Consider the following 20397-nt stretch of genomic DNA (forward strand, 5'->3'; position numbering starts at 1 on the left):
ATAAAACCATAAAATCAGGAAAAAAGTTTCTATGCATTAAAACATGGAAAAATTTAAAATTTTAACAGATTAAAATTCCCGCCAGCATTTCTAAACACCTGGGTAAGCCACCTTGCAGTAAATAAGAAAGTAAATAAGAAAGAGAGTATCTGAAGAAGTGTGCGTGCACACGAAAACGCATAGCAATACAGTGGTACCTCAGGTTACATACGCTTCAGGTTACAGATGCTTCAGGTTACAGACTCCGCTAACCCAGAAGTAGTACCTCAGGTTAAGAACTTTGCTTCAGGATGAGAACAGAAATCACGCGACGGTGGCAGTGGGAGGCCCCATTAGCTAAAGTGGTACCTCAGGTTAAGAACAGTTTCAGGTTAAGAACGAACCTCCGGAACGAATTAAGTACTTAACCTGAGGTACCACTGTAACTAACTGAGTTGGTCTCTAAGGTGCTACTGGAAGGAATTTTGTTATTTTATTTTATTTATTTTATTTTGTTTCGACTACGGCAGACCAAGACTGCTACCTACCTGTAACTAGAGTAATAAGGGTCTGTCATAAAGAGAGTCTGGGTGAAATCAAACGCTTCCTCCCGGGATCTAAGTGGGATGTTTTGAAATCCCACAAGAGTTCTGTAAGGGGAAATTAGAATCTAGAATCTTAGAGCTGGAAGGGATCCTCGGGGTCATCTAGTCCAACCCCCTGTAATCCATGAATCTCAACTACAGCATCCCTGGCAGATGGCCATCCAACCTTTGCTTAAAGTTGGATGCTTATAGTTGGCCTTGGTGAAGATTTGATGCTTTCACCCCTAAAATGTTTTTGATTCGAGTTCCTACTGAAATGGGGCTGCATTTTAATGTTGTACTAAATCTTGTTTTTAAGTTGTATTTTAATCCATTGTTTTTACCGGGTGTTGTGGCGCTGTGGGTTAAACCACAGACCCTAGGACTTGCCGATCAAAAGGTCGGCGGTTCGAATCCCCACGACGGGGTGAGCTCCCGTTGCTCGGTCCCTGCCCCTGCCAAACTAGCAGTTCAAAAGCACGTCAAGTGCAAGTAGATAAATAGGTACCACTCCGGTGGGAAGCTAAACGGCATTTCCATGCACTGCTCTGGTTCGCCAGAAGCGGTTTAGTCATGCTGGCCACATGACCCAGAAGCTGTACGCCGGCTCCCTTGGCCAATAAAGCGAGATGAGCGCCACAACCCCAGAGTCAGTCACAACTGGACCTAATGGTCAGGGGTCCCTTTACCTTTACCTTTAGCCACCCTGAGCCCGGTTTTGGCTGGGGATCGTAGCTGTCAACCTTCCCTTTTTTGGCAGGAAATTCCCTTATTCCAGCGCTGTTTCCCGCTGCTATCCCGGATTGTTAGATATCCCGTAGACTGTCCCCGGGACAGATGAGGCTGCTGATCCCTTATTTTCGAGGCTGCTGATCCCTTATTTTCAAATCTGAAAGTTGACAGCTATGCTGGGGAGGGCGGGGTATAAATAAAATTTATTATTATTATTATTATTATTATTATTATTATTATTATTATTATTATATTAAAAACCTCCAAGGAAGGAAAGCCCAGGGTCCAAAAGGGGGGAAGGCAGAGATTCACCTTGAGAATGAGAGCCACCGTTGTTGTTTTTTGCAGTGACAAGTTTTTGCAGTGACAAGTTTTGCCAAGTTGCGAGGCTGGAGGCGACGCCTCTTATCCCTCCCTCTCTCCCTCCCTCCCGGAGGGACCACTCAAAAGCGCTTTCTGCAGCGACAAGTGGAACAAAAGAGCCGAGCCGAAGGCAGCTGGAGGGCTCAGAAGGGTAAAAGTCTTCTTTGAGGCTTCTTCTCTGGGGAGAAGGAGGAGCCAGCAAAGCGAAAGGAAAAAACGAGTCCTGCAGAAAACCAAGCGGCGCCAGGGCGCAGCTCTTCCGGAGAGGCTCTCCATGAAGCCGTGGCTTCTCCTCTCCTGCTTGCTGCCCCTCCTGGGAGCCAGAGAGGGTCGGCATCCCGGATCCAGGCATCCCGGATCCTTCCATCCCAGGGGCAGCGAGGGGACGGAAGAAGACGCCTTGCAGGTAGGTGCGAGCGGGGAGAGAAGAGGGGAGAGGCCGGCCGGAGTCCCAGTCCTTGCGCGCTGCTGGAGGCGAGATCTCCATCCCAGTCCCAAATGTCGCGGCGCAGCCAAGGCACACGCGCGTATCCAACACATATTTAAAGCATATGGCTTCTCCCTCCCTCTCAAAAAATAAATACCGGGCATCAGATATTGGGGTTTACAGGTGCCAGGATTTTGGGGCGGGGGGAGTGATGCGCTTTAAGGGTATGGGGTGCATCTGCCGCACAATTTACTCCCGAGCCGACCCCTCTGGAATTAATGGACCCAATTGAATCCCAGACATGGATTCCAATGGGTCTACTCTCGAGTAAAGCTTCGTTGGCGACCACCCCCTTCCAGATCCCCAAGTCTGCTCTTTAAATTATGTTCTTAATGCTGTATCCTACCCTGGGATCTTTGGATAAAGGGAGGTGTCGATATTGAATTATTATATAATAAAATATATCACATGTATTATATAATAAATAATAATAATAATAAACAACGCCCAGCGCTGCTTCCCATTGATTCCAATAGCTTAGCTTCGTATTCAGCTGAGAGTTCATACAAAAGTTACGGGTCTTGTTTTCTGTGGCACCATCTGTATGCTGTTTCGGACCGAATCAAACGTGGAGCTTGCCGTTTAAAAGGTTGGAGGAAATAAAATAACAAAAAGAGGGGTGGGGGAAACAAAGGGTGCAGAGGAATAAAAATGGTCGTGTACGCTGGCTTGGAGTTTAAGGGGTTAAGGAGAAAGACATACAGGAAAAGTGGGTTTTGATGTGCAGTTGAAGGAAGAAGAATAAGCCCAGTTTCAAAGATGTTTCCCCCTGTAAAATTGACAAGCAGTGAACAGCAGATGCTCAGGAGACTATTTCCAACAAATATTTTTCAGTGAATAAATCAAAGTGGATAGTTTTTGTACTCCTCATCTTCACCACAAGATGTCAGACTTGAAAGCCTAAATCCTGAAAGTGGGGCTGTTGTTGGTGAAAGTTTATTACAGTGGTACCTTGGGTTACATACGCTTCAGGTTACAGACTCCGCTAACCCAGAAATAGTGCTTCAGGTTAAGAACTTTGCTTCAGGATGAGAACAGAAATTGGGCTCCGGCAGCACGGCAGCAGCAGGAGGCCCCATTAGCTAAAGTGGTGCTTCAGGTTAAGAACAGTTTCAGGTTAAGAACGGACCTCCGGAATGAATTAAGTACTTAACCTGAGGTACCACTGTATGCCGTACTGATTTGGTGAGCTATGAAATTCTCTGCTGATTTGGCTGCAACATAGACGAACAGGGAATTGCTCAGAAATTGTGGGTCCTTGTGGTAGGTTGGTGCTGTTCAGCCAATTCCTGTCTTGGCATAAACCAAATGTTTGTGTGTTTAGCATTTTTTAAGTTCAGCAAGTAATCTTGTGGAAGTGGAATCACTGGGCTTTGAGAGTCCCTCTTGGCACCTGGTGGTTGTGAACCACTGGGGAAAAACCCCATTGTACTATCACTGTTTACGTTAATTGCATGTAACTGATTACATACCCTCCAACATTTCTCCAGTGAAAATTGGACGTCCCATTCCATAATGATAATTTTACAATTCATACCCTACACATCTTACTGGGTTGCCCAGTGTTTTTTAATGTTTAATTTTTTATATATTAAACATTAAAAACATTAAAACACTAAAAAAACACTTCCCTATACAGGATTGCCTTCAGATGGCTCGGGGGGTCAGAAAACTCCATACCCTCCAATATTTCTCCAATAAAAATAGGGACGTCCTAAGGAAAAGTGGGACATTCCAGGATCAAATCAGAAACCAGGGCGGCTTCTCTAAATCAGGGACATCCCTGGAAAATAGGGACACTTGGACATTCTGCGATTATGGCGTAAGGCACACTTAAGGCACATTAAATGAAATGTGCCTATATGCAAACAGAAAGCTGTGTGGATGAAGAAAGAAGAGAATGTAGAAAAATTAAGGGATGGGTGTCGGTAAGACTCCAAATAAAGAGAGATGAGAGAAAAGTGAAATGAAATCCATTCTCTGTAGCACAGTGCAACATTTCTCCAGAAGTGCCTGCAGGTTAAGTTCCCAAGATTTGGAGCAAACCGCAATTGGGTTTTCAGTAGAATTGAGCAGCTTTTGTACGGGGGAAAGGGGGGGGGGACAGACCTGGAAAGCCCAGACCTGTGCCTAGAAATGCAGAGAAAAGATGTGAATGAACCCACTGCCATTGATGATTTAATGGAAGATACAGTCATACCTCGTGTTACGAACGCTGCAGGTTGCACGTTTTTGGGTTGTGGACCGCACCAAACCCAGAAGTACTGTAACGGGTTACTTCTGGGTTTCGGCACTCGCGCATGCACAGAAGCACAAAATGATGTCACGTGCATGCGCAGAAGTGCCAAATCGCATCATGCGCATGCGAAGACACAGCGCTTCAGGCTGTGAACACTGTGGGCTGCGAATGTGCCTCCCGCACGCATCACGTTCGCAACCCGAGGTATGACTGTACCTGTATGGGAAGAAGCACCTTATTTGGTTAACTGTGGTGCTCCACAGTTGTTACAGGTCAATGTGGCAAGTCAAAAGAGGGCAGGTATTATCGCCAGGTGATAGTACAAAGTGGGCGCCCAACCTGTGGGCCTCCAGGTACCCTAGACAGACACTTCCATCATCCCTGATTGTTGGCCATGTTGGGCAAGGCTATTGCGTACTGGAGTCAAACACCTAGTAGGCCACAGTTTTCCCCATCACTGATACAGTCATACCACTTGTTACGTTTGGTTCAGGTTACGTCTTTTCAGGTTGTGTCCTGTGGCAACGCGGAAGTACCAGAAAGGGTTACTTCTGGGTTTCGCCACTCGCGCATGCACAGACGCTCAAAATGACGTCGTGTGCATGCGCAGAAGCGACGAGTCGTGACCCGCGCACGCGTTCTGCTCATGTTGAGAACGGGGCTCCGGAATGGCAGATGAAGTTGATGGACTACATGGAACTGGCAGAAATGACTGGCAGAATCCGAGACCAGGGAGAAGAGTCGGTGGAAGAAGATTGGAAAAAATTTAAAGACTATTTACAGAAATACTGTTAAATTAATGAATGTTAGAAGGATGCTGGAATGAAGTTATATGGCTTTAGCAGAAATGTTACAAAGAATTAAGTAAAAATAGATTGTTAATGGATTAAAGGGAAAAATAAGGCTAGATTGTGTCAAGATAAATTATAGGACAGAAAACTGAGGAAGATGGAAAGGATTTGCTGAAACAGCTAACTGAACTGCAATACAAAAAAGGAAGGTGCGAGGAGGTCACTGAAACAAGTAAATGAAAGATAAGATATGGAAATATTGGATGTGTTTTTAATTGTTTTTGTTTTTGTTTTGTTAAGATTAGGGTATATGTAGTGGTTTTTTTTGTATTGTATTGTATTGTTTTGTTTTGTTTAACCCTTTTTCTCTTTTTGTAATATTTAAACTCTTAATAAATATTATTTAAAAAAAAGAGAGAGAACGGGGCTCCGGAACGGATCCCGTTCGCAACCAGAGGTACCACCGTATAAATGTTGGGCCATAAAACGAAGCTACACACACATAACAACTAGAAATGCGGATTGCTAATTCTCAGATAAATCTCTTATATTCCATTACCACCACCGCCCGCCCCCCATGTAACTCGTCTTTTTGATCCCAAGGAAATACTTGGGAAACAGCAGAGGTAGCATCCAGGTTTGTTGACAGGTCTCTGCCTAGTTGTTGTTGTTGTCATGTTTCTGTCTTGAGAGACAATGGAGTCACAATATTCTATGGTAATTAGTGAGGCAATAGCATGGAAAATAAAAAAAAAACATTTTTTTTTGAAAACACCAATAAAACAGGGAAACTTTTGGCATGGCAGTTGAGAAAAAGTGAACAAAATAACTCTGTGAATCGAATAAAGCTTAATGGTAGGCTAAATGAGAAACCAAAAGAAATAAGGGAGGCTTTTGTAAAATATTTTACTGATCTTTACAGAGAAAGAACTGAAGATTCAAACAGGATAGAAAACTATATTAAAAATAGTGAATTACCAAAGATAACAGAGGGTCAAATGAGGATATTAAATATAGAAATTTCAGTTCAAGAAGTAATTGAGGCAATAAATCAAACAAAAGTAGGGAAATCCCCAGGGCCAGATGGAATAACAGCAAAATGTTATAAAAAACAAAAGAACAATAACAAAAAGAGGGGTGGGAGAAACCCAAGTGACCTCCCTGGGCGCAAGCCTGGGCAGTTTGTCTGCAGGTCTTGGGCTGCCCAGACGACAAGACCCCCCTCTCCGCCTCACTGATGTGGTCCAAAGGAAAGCAGAACAAGACATTGGGCACTAGCTTGACTGCAGGAGTTGCCAGAAGGAGGTGTACAAGACGCCATCCAACAAACATACAGACAGACTTCATTACATTTCAACAGTGTAATTATGCTTTCGTTTTTTCCAGGAAAGTATTAAGAGAATCAGGCATTTGAATTCCTTATCATCTAGCGACAACGCTACTGCTGTCTATGGAATAAACAAATTCTCCCACTTGTTTCCTGAAGAATTTAGAGGTACAGAGTATTACATTACAAAATATTAAATGCTTTTGCTAATAATAATAATAATAATAATAATAATAATAATATATTATTTATTCCCCGCCTATCTGGCTGGGTTTCCTCAGCCACTTTGGGTGGCTTCCAACAAAATATTAAAATACAAAAGTCTATTAAACATTAAAGGCTTCCCTAAACAGGGCTGCCTTCAGATGTCTTCTAAAAGTCTGGTAGTTGTTGTTCTCTTTGGCATCTGGTGGGAGGGCGTTCCACAGGGCGGGTGCCACTACCAAGAAGGCCCTTGACGCTGGACCTCAGTGTCCGGGCAGAATGATGGGGGTGGAGACGCTCCTTCAGATATACTGGACCGAGGCCTTGCCTTATCTTCAGTGCAAGCTATTTTGGCATCTTTTTGATAATGATTTGGTGTGCCTGAACATCATGCTAAGCAGGACTAAAGTGCTTGTTTTTGTCTTGAGAACATCTATGGTCTCCCCAGATTTCAGACTCTCTGAGCTTCAACCTGTCAGAATGTTTCACTATGCATGTTGCTATGGCGATTATTACTTTTGCGGCTATTAATCATCCCTTTCTCAGTTTATTTCATTTAACCATCCCTTTCTCTAACAGGATCTTTTCCCTTCATAGTTTTATATCTCGGGGTCTAGGGTAGACCTGAGAATTGAGCAGTCCAGACTTTTGCAGAAATAAATAATAATATTATTAATTTATTTATACCCCCGCCCATCTGGCTGAGTTTCCCCAGCCACTCTGGGCGGCTCCCAATCAAGTGTTAAAAACAATACAGCATTAAATATTAAAAGCTTCCCTAAACAGGGCTGCCTTCAGCATGAGACTCTTAATCTCAGGGTTGTGGGTTCAAGTCCCGTGTTGGGCAAAATATTCCTGCACTGCCGGAAGGTAGACTAATGATCCACCTGGCCCCTTCCAACTCTACAATTTTATGATTCTATGATTATCCCAGGCCTTTGGTGTTTTAATCTGGGGGAGGGATTGTTCTGTCATTATTATGTGATTTATTTTTGCGTTTCTGTATTGTAAAGCGCTGCAAATCATAGGATCCTCAGATGAAGCGCAGTATCTACATTTTATAAATAATAATGACTGGGAAAAATGCAAGTGTTTGGCTTTTAGAAACCATGTCTCTGAATTGGCTGTAATCAAAACTAGAAAATAACAGAACTTTTGTTTTGTTTTAAAGCTACTTACTTACAAAGTAGACTTTTTAAAGTTCCCAAGTATGTGCCGAGAGCGAGCCTAGAGGGCACAGAAGCACCCTTACCAGCAAAGTTTGATTGGAGGGACAAGAATGCCGTTACCAGCGTGCGGAATCAAGAAGCGGTAAGTTCCACAGTTGATTTTCTGCCTAATTTTGGACCTGGTACCCCCAAAACTTCAGCAACTAAGACGATAAGAAGATAAGAAAGGCAAATTAACACAGAAATAATGTTTTAAAATAGATAGGGGGATGTGCTAGTGATGTATGGAAGTGAGAGCTGGACCATAAAGAAGGCTGATTGCCGAATAATTTATGCTTTTGAATTATGGTGCTGGAGGAGACTCTTGAGAGTCCCATGGACTGCAAGAAGATCAAACCTCTCCATTCTGAAGGAAATCAGCCCTGAGTGCTCACTGGAAGGACAGATCATGAAGCTGAGGCTCCAATACTTTGGCCACCTCATGAGAAGAGAAGACTCCCTGGAAAAGACCCTGATGCTGGGAAAGATGGAGGGCACAAGAAGAAGGGGACGACAGAGGACGAGATGGTGGGACAGTGTTCTCGAAGAGACCAGCATGAGTTTGACCAAACTGTGGGAGGCAGTGGAAGGCAGGAGTGCCTGGCGTGCTCTGGTCCAGGGGGTCATAAAGAGTCGGACACGACTAAACGACTAAACAACAACAACAAGGGGTGTGTGCAACCTTTTTTGTTTTTTAAGGGTATACAGTATTGTTTGGTAAATGTATGAGTAGCAATTGATAAATCAACAGCTGTTGAATAATGGGAGCTGAACATCAGGAATGGATTGTGAACCAGAGATAAGTGTGTACTATTAAGCAGCAAAGGGGGGAAACAGGGACACATTTAGGACGAAGAGTGGAAGGTCATCTTTTTTGCATTAAATTTGATTTAATTCGGCATTGATTTGTTTAAAATTTGGAAAAAAACAATAAATTGGCAAAAAGAAAGAAAAGATAATACAGTGAGGGCTCCAGCGCCCTTTTGAGATGAGAATACATCTGCATTGTTGACACGGCAGTGGTGCATGTTTATAGCACCATTTCTCTGGTTGATATGAACTGGCTTTTTCATTACAGGTAGTAGAAAAGCCGAGTTGAAGCCTCTGCACTTGCCGTATTTTTTAAAAAATCCAACAATGTCTGTCTACAGCTGCTGAAAATAGATGGGATAGGCAAATCTGGAATGGACTGCAAGACAGATTACTGTATAACTGAGAAATGTGTCATTATTAACTCAATGGGTGTTGCTCAGTTGGCGGTAAGGCTTTTCAGTCGTCCTCCTCATGCAGTCGCAAAGCCACCCTAAATCTGCTCTGGAAAGTTTTTTTAGGGGAGGGGGCCCTCTAGAACAGATATAGGGAAGGATAGGAGGGCAGGAAATGCCTGAAAATTGCTTCCTTCCCTGTTCCACTGATGGAAGCCTTACTGCCAGTTGAGCAACACCGCTGGATACAACACTATGTGTACAGAACTATGTGAAAAACAGGCTATTTTGAAATAAATTTGTGCTAAAAAAAAGTATGAAGGGCAACTAACGACGATTGTTTTTCTTTTTCTAAATAATTTTTAAATTAATTTTCATTTATAACAATCCAACAAAAGCCACATTAATACAATACCAAATTATAATACGATTAAAAAGCCAATTAAAGGTAAAGGTACCCCTGCCCGTACGGGCCAGTCTTGACAGACTCTAGGGTTGTGCGCCCATCTCACTCAAGAGGCCGGGGGCCAGCGCTGTCCGGAGACACTTCCGGGTCACGTGGCCAGCGTGACAAGCTGCATCTGGCGAGCCAGAGCCGCACACGGAAACGCCATTTACCTTCCCGCTAGTAAGCGGTCCCTATTTATCTACTTGCACCCGGGGGTGCTTTCAAACTGCTAGGTTGGCAGGCGCTGGGACTGAACAACAGGAGCGCACCCCGCCGCGGGGATTTGAACCGCTGACCTTTCGAGCGGCAAGCCCTAGGCGCTGAGGCTTTTACCCACAGCGCCACCCGCGTCCCAAAAAAAAAGCCAATTATCCAATACCAAATTAAACAATTTTGAATGACTTCCTGTGCTCTGGATTTCAGGGAATGATGTTCTTATTTCATCCTGCTCTTAGTTAGTCCAAATACGACAGTTCCAATCTGGATCCTTTATTTTAACAGCTACTGATCTGATGACTGTTCCATATCCATTAATTTTGCAAGGGGAATTTTTATCCTTTAAATTTCTGTGTGAAATGTTTATTTTACATTCATCTTTATGCTTCCTATTGTAATCTATCACCCATCTTTTCCAGTGTGGCGGCTGTTGGGCTTTCAGCGTTGTCAGTGCAGTAGAGTCCGCGTACGCAATTAAAGGGAATGTTTTGGAGAACCTCAGCGTGCAGCAGGTTATCGACTGTTCATACGAGAATAAAGGCTGCAGCGGCGGCTCTACGGTTACTGCGCTGAGTTGGCTGAATCAGGTATTCATTTCTTACAAACCCACAGGCTCCGTTAATACGTGACAGTGTTGGGTAAAGAGAAGGCAAATCTCAGACTTGAACAACACTCCCCTCTTGGAGTAGATCAAAGGTTGCGTAGCCCCAAATATTGTCTCCAACTTTTGCCAATTAGATATCTCCAGGGCTGTCATAAGTCAGGCAAGATGGGCAATACAGTGGTACCTCGGGTTACAGACACCTCGGGTTAAGAACTTTACCTCAGAATGAGAACAGAAATTGTGCGGCGGCCACGCAAGGCCCGATTAGCTAAAGTGGTACCTCAGGTTAAGAACGGTTTCAGGTTAAGAACGGACCTCCAGAATGAATTAAGTTCTTAACCAGAGGTACCACTGTAGATGGTCCTGCTCCAGCATCTGCTCATCATGTGACCTCCATTGAGGCAGTATTTCTCCCACCTTGACATAAGTTGAGATCTATAGTACAGCTAGTGGGCTCTCATCTTCCTGCTGTTGGCAGTGCCGTTTTTGCCAATTTTCTACAAGAACAGCTCGAAAATGGTATTTGTTTTGCGATTTTGCCAAAAAAGCTCAACAACTTTTCTTTCCAAATTTTCACTGTTTGGCAACCCTGGGTTATTTGTAAGAAATCAATCTTTTATTGCGGCAGTTACTTTGGAACTCCCTGCCTATTGACAACACGCAGGAGCCTCCACTGCACCCGCTAAAAGCATATTTGGACACATAGAATGTTGACATGTGTTTTAATTCACTTTTAGTTCCTCATTGGTTTTAATTATTTTTGAATGTTTAAAATAGTTGCTTTCAACTGTTCTTACTGATAATTTTATTGTTTTATTCTTATAAGCTGCTGATTTATTTATTTTTAAATCAAGCGATATATACATTTTAGGAAGTAAATAAAATAATTTAAGGAGTACAGACTCTGGCGTGACCAAAGTAACTTTCAAGAGCATAAAAATGTGTTGTTAAGCAACTCGTTTGATTCGTCTTCTTGCAGACACGCGTGAAACTGGTGAGAGATGCGGAGTATTCTTTTAAAGCTGAAACAGGAATGTGCCATTACTTCAGCCGTTCTGATTTTGGAGTTTCAGTCACAGGCTATACCTCTTATGATCTAAGGTAACAACTAGTGAGTATTTTCACAGGGTCCTTCCCCCCCCCAACTAGCCCAGTAGAGTCACATTCCAAGTGACTATTACGGTTATAAACCTCTTCAGTACCGCACGTGGGGAATCTATGGCCTTCTGGGTGTTGCCGAAAGTACAGCTCCCATAAAGGTAAAGGAAAAAGGACCCCTGACCATTAGGTCCAGTCGTGGCCAACTCCGGGGTTGCGGCACTCATCTCACTTTATTGGCCGAGGGAGCCGGCGTACAGCTTCCGGATCATGTGGCCAGCAGGACTAAGCCACTTCTGGCAAACCAGAGCAGTGCATGGAAACGCCGTTTACCTTCCCGCCGGAGTGGTACCTATTTATCTACTTGCACTTTTATGTGCTTTCGAACTGCTAGGTTGGTAGGAGCAGGGACCGAGCAACGGGAGCTCACCCCGTCACGGGGATTCGAACTGCTGACCTTCTGATCAGCAAGTCCTAGGCTCTGTGGTTTAACCCACAGCGCCACCTGCGCCCCTACAGCTCCCATAGTCACTGACAAATAGCCATGCTAGCTGCAGAGATGGCATGAGTTGAGAGTCCAACAACATCCAGAGGATTCCAGCTTCTTGTATCTCTACGTATTGAGCACTCATGCTAGAGATGCAAACAGGTTTGCTTTAAGAAAACATGGAAACTATCATAACAGACGTTCTTAAGAAAACATGCCTCTCATTTGTGTGTGTGGTTTGGGAGCTGCATGGTCAGGGAAAAAACAATGCTGTCCGGGGTTGTAAAGACTGCAGAGAGAATAATTGGGTGCACTCTTCCCACCTTGGATCAAATCTATGCTTCCAGGTGCCATAAGAAAGCTGCAGAGATAGCGCAGGATAGTGCAGACCCTGGAAATGATCTCTTTTGGCTTCTGCCTTCTGGAAGAAGGTACAGGATTATAAAGACTAGGACTAGCTGCCTGAGAAACAGTTTCTATCCAAATGTGATTTGGGTTTTAAACGTAGTGTAAGGTAGTTTCTCAGGGACGCGGGTGGCACTGTGGGTTAAACCACAGCCTAGGACTTGCTGATCAGAAGTTCGGCAGTTTGAATCCCCGCAACGGGGTGAGCTCCCGTTGCTCAGTCCCTGCTCCTGCCAACCTAGCAGTTCGAAAGCACGTCAAAGTGCAAGTAGATAAATAGGTACCGCTCCAACGGGAAGGTAAACGGCGTTTCCGTGCGCTGCTCTGGTTTGCCAGAAGTGGCTTAGTCATGCTGGCCACATGACCCGGAAGCTGTACGCCGGCTCCCTCGGCCAATAAAGTGAGATGAGTGCCGCAACCCCAGAGTTGGCCACGACTGGACCTAATTGTCAGGGGTCCCTTTACCTTTACCTTTAACGTAGTTTCTATGGGAGCATATTGTATTTAATTACGGGGTATCAGAGTTTTTAGGGGGCTAACCAGGCTGGGATAGCAGGCTTGTTGGTTTTTGAAGGTCTGATGTAGATTTTTTTCAATTTCGTTGTTCTGTATGGGGCAATGACAATAAAGATTATCGTATTGTATCGTCTTTTATAGTATTCAGCGGCAGGCTGTTGAACCTTGCTAAATCCTGCCTCCCTTCTGGAGTTTCAAAGATCATACATGAATGTTGACATTCCAGGTAGAGAAAGACTTTGACCCCTGGTGCAGCAAATGCGTCCACAGTTCTCATTTCCCTTCCGAATGCAGAGCAGTCATTGACTGCAGAGCAGTATGACTTGTCAATGCAAGAGGATGCACAGAAAGTGTTTTTAACTTCCATGACTGGGCTTGTACTGTTTGTGTTTCTTTTGCAATGCGTGCCCTGCTTTTCTCACTTGACCTGAACAAACAGTGCCATGGAGTACAACTTGTGTTAAAAGCAGATAGTTCTTACTTGAGGTTATTTAACTGGGTTCTACGGGGGGGGGGAGGTTTGTGAATCATCATCAGAATAAATCGGGGTGGGAGAATGGTTTACAAATAGCTATAGAAATCAAGAGTGGTATCCAGCTGGTTTTTCTCCATTGGATGAAGGCATCCATTGGCAGGGTGGAAGGGGAGATGATCTTTGCAGATTGGAGGGTGGGCAGAGGCTACAGGAAGAGTTGTCTCTACTGGCAAGATGTCTTTCCACAGCAAACTGAGCACCACAGGTACTATTCTAGCTATAACACTGTCGAACAAGTGGTCCGATCTGAAAAATACAAATATTTAGGTTACAAAACTGTAAAAATAAAGAAAAAGTAAGTTTGCAGAACAATAATTACCATGTGGTTAGGGTAGATCAACGTGTCACGTGTCCACTTGTCCCCAGTGTAAATATGACATATCGGCAAAAGTCGGAAATTGAAAGATAACTATAGCATGTACACGAAAATCGATTTCAGATTTGAAATCAGCATTCAAAGAACATATAAGAACAGTTGAAAAATCTCATGCAAAAGAAAATGGAAAAAAAAATTGTTCCCCAGTATACTGTGTATCCCAAGGTAATACAATTTTTTGCATACCTCCAACCGTACATAGATTTACACGTCATTTTCATTGCTATACATGTCATGTTCAATGCTATATAAGTCACTTACATTTATACTCATATTGTACTACTTTGGCTATGTGTTTAATAAAATATTGAATTCTTGCACTGTGAAAAACAAAGATTATGGTGAAAAGTGAAAAACATGAATTGCAAAAAACCTAGAGCTTACAGAAAAAAACCAACTTCAGATATGAAATCAGCACATCAAAATTAGGTTAGAACAACTGCAGGTGTCAACGCAACAAAAATTTTGTTCCCCAGTGTGAGGAAAAAATAAGGTCATGGCGCAAAATGTGATTCTTGTCAGATGAATAGACTTCTCTAAAGGCTGGCTTACCCTGAGGGCGGTTCCCAAGTAGCATGATACACAAAACCGTGAAAGAGTTCTTCATTGAAACCAGCCTTGTTGAAATTGCCAGTTTCAGAAGCTGTAAAATAACATAAATAGGGTTGCCATATTTCAGAAAGTGAAAATCTGGGCACAAAGTTTCCTGGACACTTTTGAGAAGGGTTGCCATATGCTCAGGTTTCCCTGGATAATTTTAACAGTTCCACTCAGACACTGTTTGACGGACAAGTCCTGAATGTGTCCAGGAAACTCCAGAAGTATGGTGGCCCCAACATACCAATACTACTCTGAATAAATTCTGCTTAGTACAGCAAGTTCATTTCCTGTACTATAGACTGACTTCTGCAACCTAAGGGACCAGATACCTGCCAAACAAAAGGTGCTCAGCAGTTGGTTGGTTTCGAACTATTTTGATGCTAGACTGAATTCTGACCCTGAGGGACTGGGACTATTCTTCTTACCTTGCAGTGGCCATGAAGACGAAATGATGAGGATGCTAGTTAAATATGGGCCTTTGCCAGTAATTGTAGACGCAATCAGCTGGCAGGATTATCTCGGGGGCATCATCCAGTATCACTGCTCCAGTGGAGAAGCAAATCACGCTGTTATAGTTACTGGTTATGACACGACAGGTGAGTTTTCAACCACCAATTTTTTTTTTAATTATTTTTTTTCATGGTAAATCTTTATTGGTTTAAAATACAGGTGTAAATGATCATTTACAACAAAGGTAAGTATAGAAAAATTCAATACAGAAGAAAAAACATCACGACAGAGTAAGAAAAAAAGTTTAAAAGATGAAAAAGAAAAGAAAGAAAAGACGAATGATTATTAACATAGCAGTTTAGAGAAAGCCACTTCCATCCTGCAGAGGAGGTGGGATTGCGGGCGTCATGGCCCCCCCACGCGACTGGGGGAATCCCCAGCCACGTCACCCCCTGGCCAGCCAATCAGCTGGCTCTGGGGGCGTGGCCTGCCCTATTTAACGAAGGCGCGGCCAGGGATCTCCCTCTTTTCCCGCCTACCAGCTGTTCCTGGTATTAGTGCCATCCCAATATTAGTGCCATCCCAACCATGTCTGCGTTCACATGGTGGTTTATTCCGTTCACCTGACGTTTCCCCAACTGCTAATTTCAGCCTTTTATCTGAGCTTTCACAAGACAAGAAAGCCACAATCTAGTGGAATATAGTAGAACTTTTGTGCTCATTTCTGTGTTAATGGGTTCTGGGGGGGGGATCCATTTGCAACCCCATTATCACAGAAAATTGCAGGAGTAAAGTGACAAAGTGTGGGGTGGTATTGTGGCATGCATTTCCTTTTTCTTTTTAAACAGTTTTATTAAAGATTTCATTGTGCAACAAACCATTACAAAAGTTGGGTGCCTCCCCCTCTCTCTGCCAAGCGGTGGCAAAAGCCTGGGTCCCAGACAATCACCCAGGGTCTGTCTTCCTTTTGAGAACTGAGACATAGCAGAGACTGCCGTAGTTTTAATAAATATTCTTTTTCACCTATTCACACCTTCAGTGTGCATGGAGGTGGTCCAGATCTTACAGCATGGTCATTTAAAAGGGGGTTTAGCCCCACAGCATAGCAGCCAGCCTTCAGCCAGCCTGCCCAAGATGGATACCAGTCTCTCCCCACCCCCGTCTGGTTCGCAGACGCCCTGAAGTCCTTCATGGAATCACCTAGGGGTCCATTAACCCCCAGGTTCAGAACCCCTGGTGAATTGCATCAATACAATTTAACACATACTTCTACATATTGAAGTACTATGTGCTAGCTAAGCCAGATTCTTCGTAAAGAAACTGGATTCTGTCTTGTGGCTCTGCTTTTAAGTCTCTCCGTGTCTGTTCAACGAAAGGCATTAAAGTTTGCCAAAGATGTCCTAAACAAAACAAAACAAAACTTACTGAAATTATTTTACAGGTAGCATTCCTTATTGGATTGTTCGAAATTCCTGGGGCACTTCGTGGGGAATAGATGGCTACGTACGCATTAAGATAGGTTCCAATATCTGTGGTAAGTTGAGAAAAAGGCACTGCAGTTGATCCTTCACATTTAGACCTCCGTATGCGTTCTTCCACGGCCCTATTTTGAAAGGCTATTTGAAACTTTAGGTAGACGCATTTTACATTCCTCCTATCAATGTTACCGTCCCAAGATGAAGCTAAGTGCAGCATCAAAGCAAGCCCATTAGCATATTATCAAAGCAAGAGAATATCAACATATATGAGCTCATTTGTGCAACAACGACCAATTACCTTGGGGTTATTTTGATTACAAAAATGGCATCTGCAGGTCTTCCGGAACGTTTCAACAAAATAGCCCATAAAAGCAAATGGTTCATGAGCAACTTAGTTAGGTAAAGGTAAAGGGACCCCTGACCATTAGGTCCAGTCACGGACGACTCTGGGGTTGCGGCGCTCATCTCGCTTTACTGGCCGAGGGAGCCAGCGTACAGCTTCCAGGTCATGTGGCCAGCATGACTAAGCCGCCTCTGGCGAACCAGAGCAGCAGACGGAAACGCCGTTTACCTTCCCGCCAGAGTGGTACCTATTTATCTACTTGTACTTTGATGTGCTTTCGAACTCCTAGGTTGGCAGGAGCAGGGAGCGAGCAATGGGAGCTCACCCCGTCGCGGGGATTCGAACTGCCGACCTTCTGATTGGCAAGTCCTAGGCTCTGTGGTTTAACCCACAGCGCCACCCGCGTCCCTTGAGCAACTTGGTTACTTCTGAGTAAAAAAGCTGGGGGAAAGTAAGCTCCAGTATAGAGACAGTTAAAGCACTATGTATTCCTCCGAGGCCGGCCGTCAGTCACTTCTAATGCAGTGATCAACGCTACTCAGAACATCGTCGTCTCTGCTGGGGCCCTCTCCCATTCCTTCCTGGAAGTATTTTTGGGAGCCAGTGTGGTGTAGTGGTTAAGAGCGGTGGACTCGTAATCTGGTGAACCGGGTTCGCTTCCCCGCTCCTCCACATGCAGCTGCTGGGTGACCTTGGGCCAGTCACACTTCTCTGAAGTCTCTCAGCCCCACTCACCTCACAGAGTGTTTGTTGTGGAGGAGGAAGGGAACGGAGAATGTTAGCCGCTTTGAGATTCCTTTGGGTAGTGATAAAGCGGGATATCAAATTCAAAATGAAAGGGTGTTCAGTAACACTGGTACAGCATGGGAGCCAAGGAGTAAGAGATGATGTTGCAATAATACTTTCCTTCATAAATGATTTATCCAATGATCCAATAGTTAACTTTGATCTCGTTGCTTCCTAGGCATCGCTGATGAAGTTTCTGCCGTGTTTGTGTGAAGCAGTTGCTCTGAACGCAGAATCGGTGACAGACATTTCAAACACTATTTTTCCACAATGTGAAGGAGTGTTATTCTTGGGAAGGGACTTGTGGGCATTCTGACGGCAACAAACAGAAGAATCCCCTTCCAGCAAGTGCCATAAAACTTTTATTTTTGGGAACTTGATATCCGCTCTGCAGCGTATTCTAGACCATCAATTGTGCAAACAGAAGGAATTTTATATTACCAGCTCTAGTCTCAGTTTTGGGAATCTTGACTCCACCTGCACTTAGCACAGTATTTTAAATAAGAGTTGAGCGATTGTGGTCAGAGAACTGGATTTATATCAGGGAGGCCTGAGTTCATCAGCTACCATATCCTTGCTATGCAGCCTTAGACAAAAACCACACACTCTGCCTCAGTTCCCAGTCTGTAAAATGATAACATAAAGGTAAAGTTTTTTTCCTTCCAGTAGCACCTTAAAGACCAACTAAGTCACGTGGCCAGCGTGACATCGCTGCTCTGGCGAGCCAGAGCCGCACACGGAAACGCCGTTTACCTTCCCGCTAGTAAGCGGTCCCTATTTATCTACTTGTACCCGGGGGTGCTTTCGAACTGCTAGGTTGGCAGGCGCTGGGACCGAGCAACGGGAGCGCACCCCGCCGCGGGGATTTGAACCGCCGACCTTTCGATCAGCAAGCCCTAGGCGCTGAGGCTTTTACCCACAGCGCCACCCACGTCCAAAATGATAACATACCTTCTTATAATAATTTTGTGATTACAAAATACAAATTTATAAAACATGTTGCAAATTAAAGTCAGAACTATATGTATGTTGAACGTACAGGGTGCATCCCTCTTATTCTAGCATTTTGTAGAATATATTGGTAATAATAATAATATTGTTTTTAGTTTATTGATTTTATCTTTTGAATGTTTGAAGGAGTTATTTTTCTACTGATTTTATTGATGATTTTATTGTTCTTTTGTAAATCACTTTGAGGTGGGTTTTTTTAACAACCAGTGTATGAACTTTATGAAATGATAAATAAATATTTGCAGTGCTGCAGGAGTAAGCAGCTGTGTTCTCTGATATTTTCTGCTACTGCTGAGCTCTTCCACTCCTGTTCTAAACCCTTTATATTCTCCAAGAACATGGCATCGCTTTCTGTTTAGTATATGCTACTTTGGGGGCCAAATCTAGTCTTTGCTGTCCATTTAAAGTACCTTCGACATTATGTAAAACTGACTTTTTTTTTCGTTATCAGTAATTCAGTTTCCATCTCTTTGGCTCTAGCCTGGATTAGCCTTATCACAGTTGTGATTAAAACATGACCACAATTTGGTTGGATCAATAAAGATTTTTTTTTACCCACTTTTTAATTTGCATCCGTCATAAAAACTTCTCTTCTCATGAGGTGGCCAAAGTATGGGAGCCTCAGCTTCAGGATCTGTCCTTCCAGTGAGCACTCAGGGCTAATTTCCTTCAGAATGGAGAGGTTGGATCTTCTTGCAGTCCATGGGACTCTCAAGAGTCTCCTCCAGCACCAGAATTCAAAAGCATCAATTCTTCAGCGATCGGCCTTCTTGATGGTCCAGCTCTCACTTCCATACATCACTACTGGGAAAACCATAGCTTTAACTATACAGACCTTATACAAAGTGCTAATGACTGACACAAAGACAGTATGGTTTACCAGGAGTGTTCAGTACAATGCTAAGTGGGGGGACAATGGGGGGATTTTCCAGAGTCACCCTGAAGCTGAAGAAGCAGAGGAAATTGAGGATGATGATCAGGGTTCGGATTCCAGTTCAGTGGGCAGTGCTAGTGCTGATGGGTCTGACACTGAATTGGAAGAACCACTGTTCACCATTGGCCACCATTCTCCTAAGAAAGAGGAGATGAGTGCTGAAGACTTGCATCTAGTATGCAGATCTGAAAGGGCCACAAAGGGCAAACCTCCAAAGAGGTATGCTGATGAGTTTGCTAAAACAGCAACTGCTGCTGTTAGTAGCTCAGAGAAGGTGTGGGAACCTTCAAGCTTCCAGGAGTTAACCTCAAAGGATGCAGAGCCATGGCTAAAAGCCATGAAGGCTGAACTTGATTCCTTAGAAAGGATCAAGACCTGGGAGCTGGTTCCAATAGCACCAGGGATGAAACTGGTTGACAGCAAATGGGTCTCTAAGGCCAAGACTGATCAGAATGGCAAGATAGTAAGACACAAAGCCAGATTGGTCACCAGGTACCAGGACTGGACTACCACAAGACCTACTCACCCACCGTCAAGTATGAGAGCATTAGACTTAATGCTCAAGATTGCTACAGAAGAAAAGCTTCACGTTTCACATCACGACATGAACACAGCTGTTTCGTACAGGGTTCTGGGGGAGGAGAATTACATGTTTTCACCTGATGGAGTGAAGGTAAAGAAAGGAATGGTCTGCAAGCTACAGAAATCCCTATATGGTCTCAAACAGAGTGCCAGGTGTTGGAACACAAAACTAACAGAGACATTGTTTTCTCTAGGTTTTCACCAAGGCAAAGCTGATCCATGTGTGTTTGTCAAAGAGGAGGGGCAAAACAAACTTTATTGTGTATGCTTTATTGATGATCTTTTTTGGAAGAATCAGGCTTTGTACCAAAGCACCCTAGCTCAGCTGCGAGAGCACTTTGACATGAAGGATCTTGGTGAGGTATCCAACTATCTTTCTCTGAAGTAGAAAGAAACCAGGCAGGTGATT

At 43.8% G+C, this 20397-nt stretch overlaps 1 protein-coding gene across 2 annotated transcripts; it reads left to right on the forward strand.

Annotated features, from left to right (window-relative positions):
• The first annotated feature begins 1671 nt into the window (after nucleotides 1-1671).
• CTSO (cathepsin O) lies at nucleotides 1672-17747 on the forward strand. Of its 2 annotated transcripts, XM_053407192.1 has the most exons (8): nucleotides 1748-2064; nucleotides 6562-6670; nucleotides 7878-8017; nucleotides 10203-10370; nucleotides 11367-11488; nucleotides 14837-15000; nucleotides 16296-16388; nucleotides 17640-17747. In XM_053407192.1, the coding sequence occupies exons 1-8, from the start codon at nucleotides 1933-1935 to the stop codon at nucleotides 17672-17674; spliced, it is 963 nt and encodes a 320-aa protein (XP_053263167.1). In that variant the 5' UTR covers nucleotides 1748-1932; the 3' UTR covers nucleotides 17675-17747. The 2 variants fall into 2 exon arrangements, with proteins under 2 accessions (XP_053263166.1, XP_053263167.1); XM_053407191.1 differs by lacking the exon at nucleotides 16296-16388 and having other exon boundaries at nucleotides 1672-2064; nucleotides 17640-17727.
• The last annotated feature ends 2650 nt before the right edge of the window (nucleotides 17748-20397 follow it).

The sequence above is a fragment of the Podarcis raffonei genome, chromosome 10, assembly GCF_027172205.1.
Source record: "Podarcis raffonei isolate rPodRaf1 chromosome 10, rPodRaf1.pri, whole genome shotgun sequence".
In the NCBI taxonomy this organism is placed as follows: domain Eukaryota; kingdom Metazoa; phylum Chordata; class Lepidosauria; order Squamata; family Lacertidae; genus Podarcis; species Podarcis raffonei.

Bases quoted from the DNA above. Each gene is read 5' to 3' on its own strand.
- CTSO (XM_053407192.1), top strand. From the start codon at position 1,933: ATGAAGCCGTGGCTTCTCCTCTCCTGCTTGCTGCCCCTCCTGGGAGCC. The intron at 10,371-11,366 runs GTATTCATTTCT...GTCTTCTTGCAG, and splicing joins CGCTGAGTTGGCTGAATCAG to ACACGCGTGAAACTGGTGAG. The intron at 11,489-14,836 runs GTAACAACTAGT...CTTACCTTGCAG, and splicing joins TATACCTCTTATGATCTAAG to TGGCCATGAAGACGAAATGA.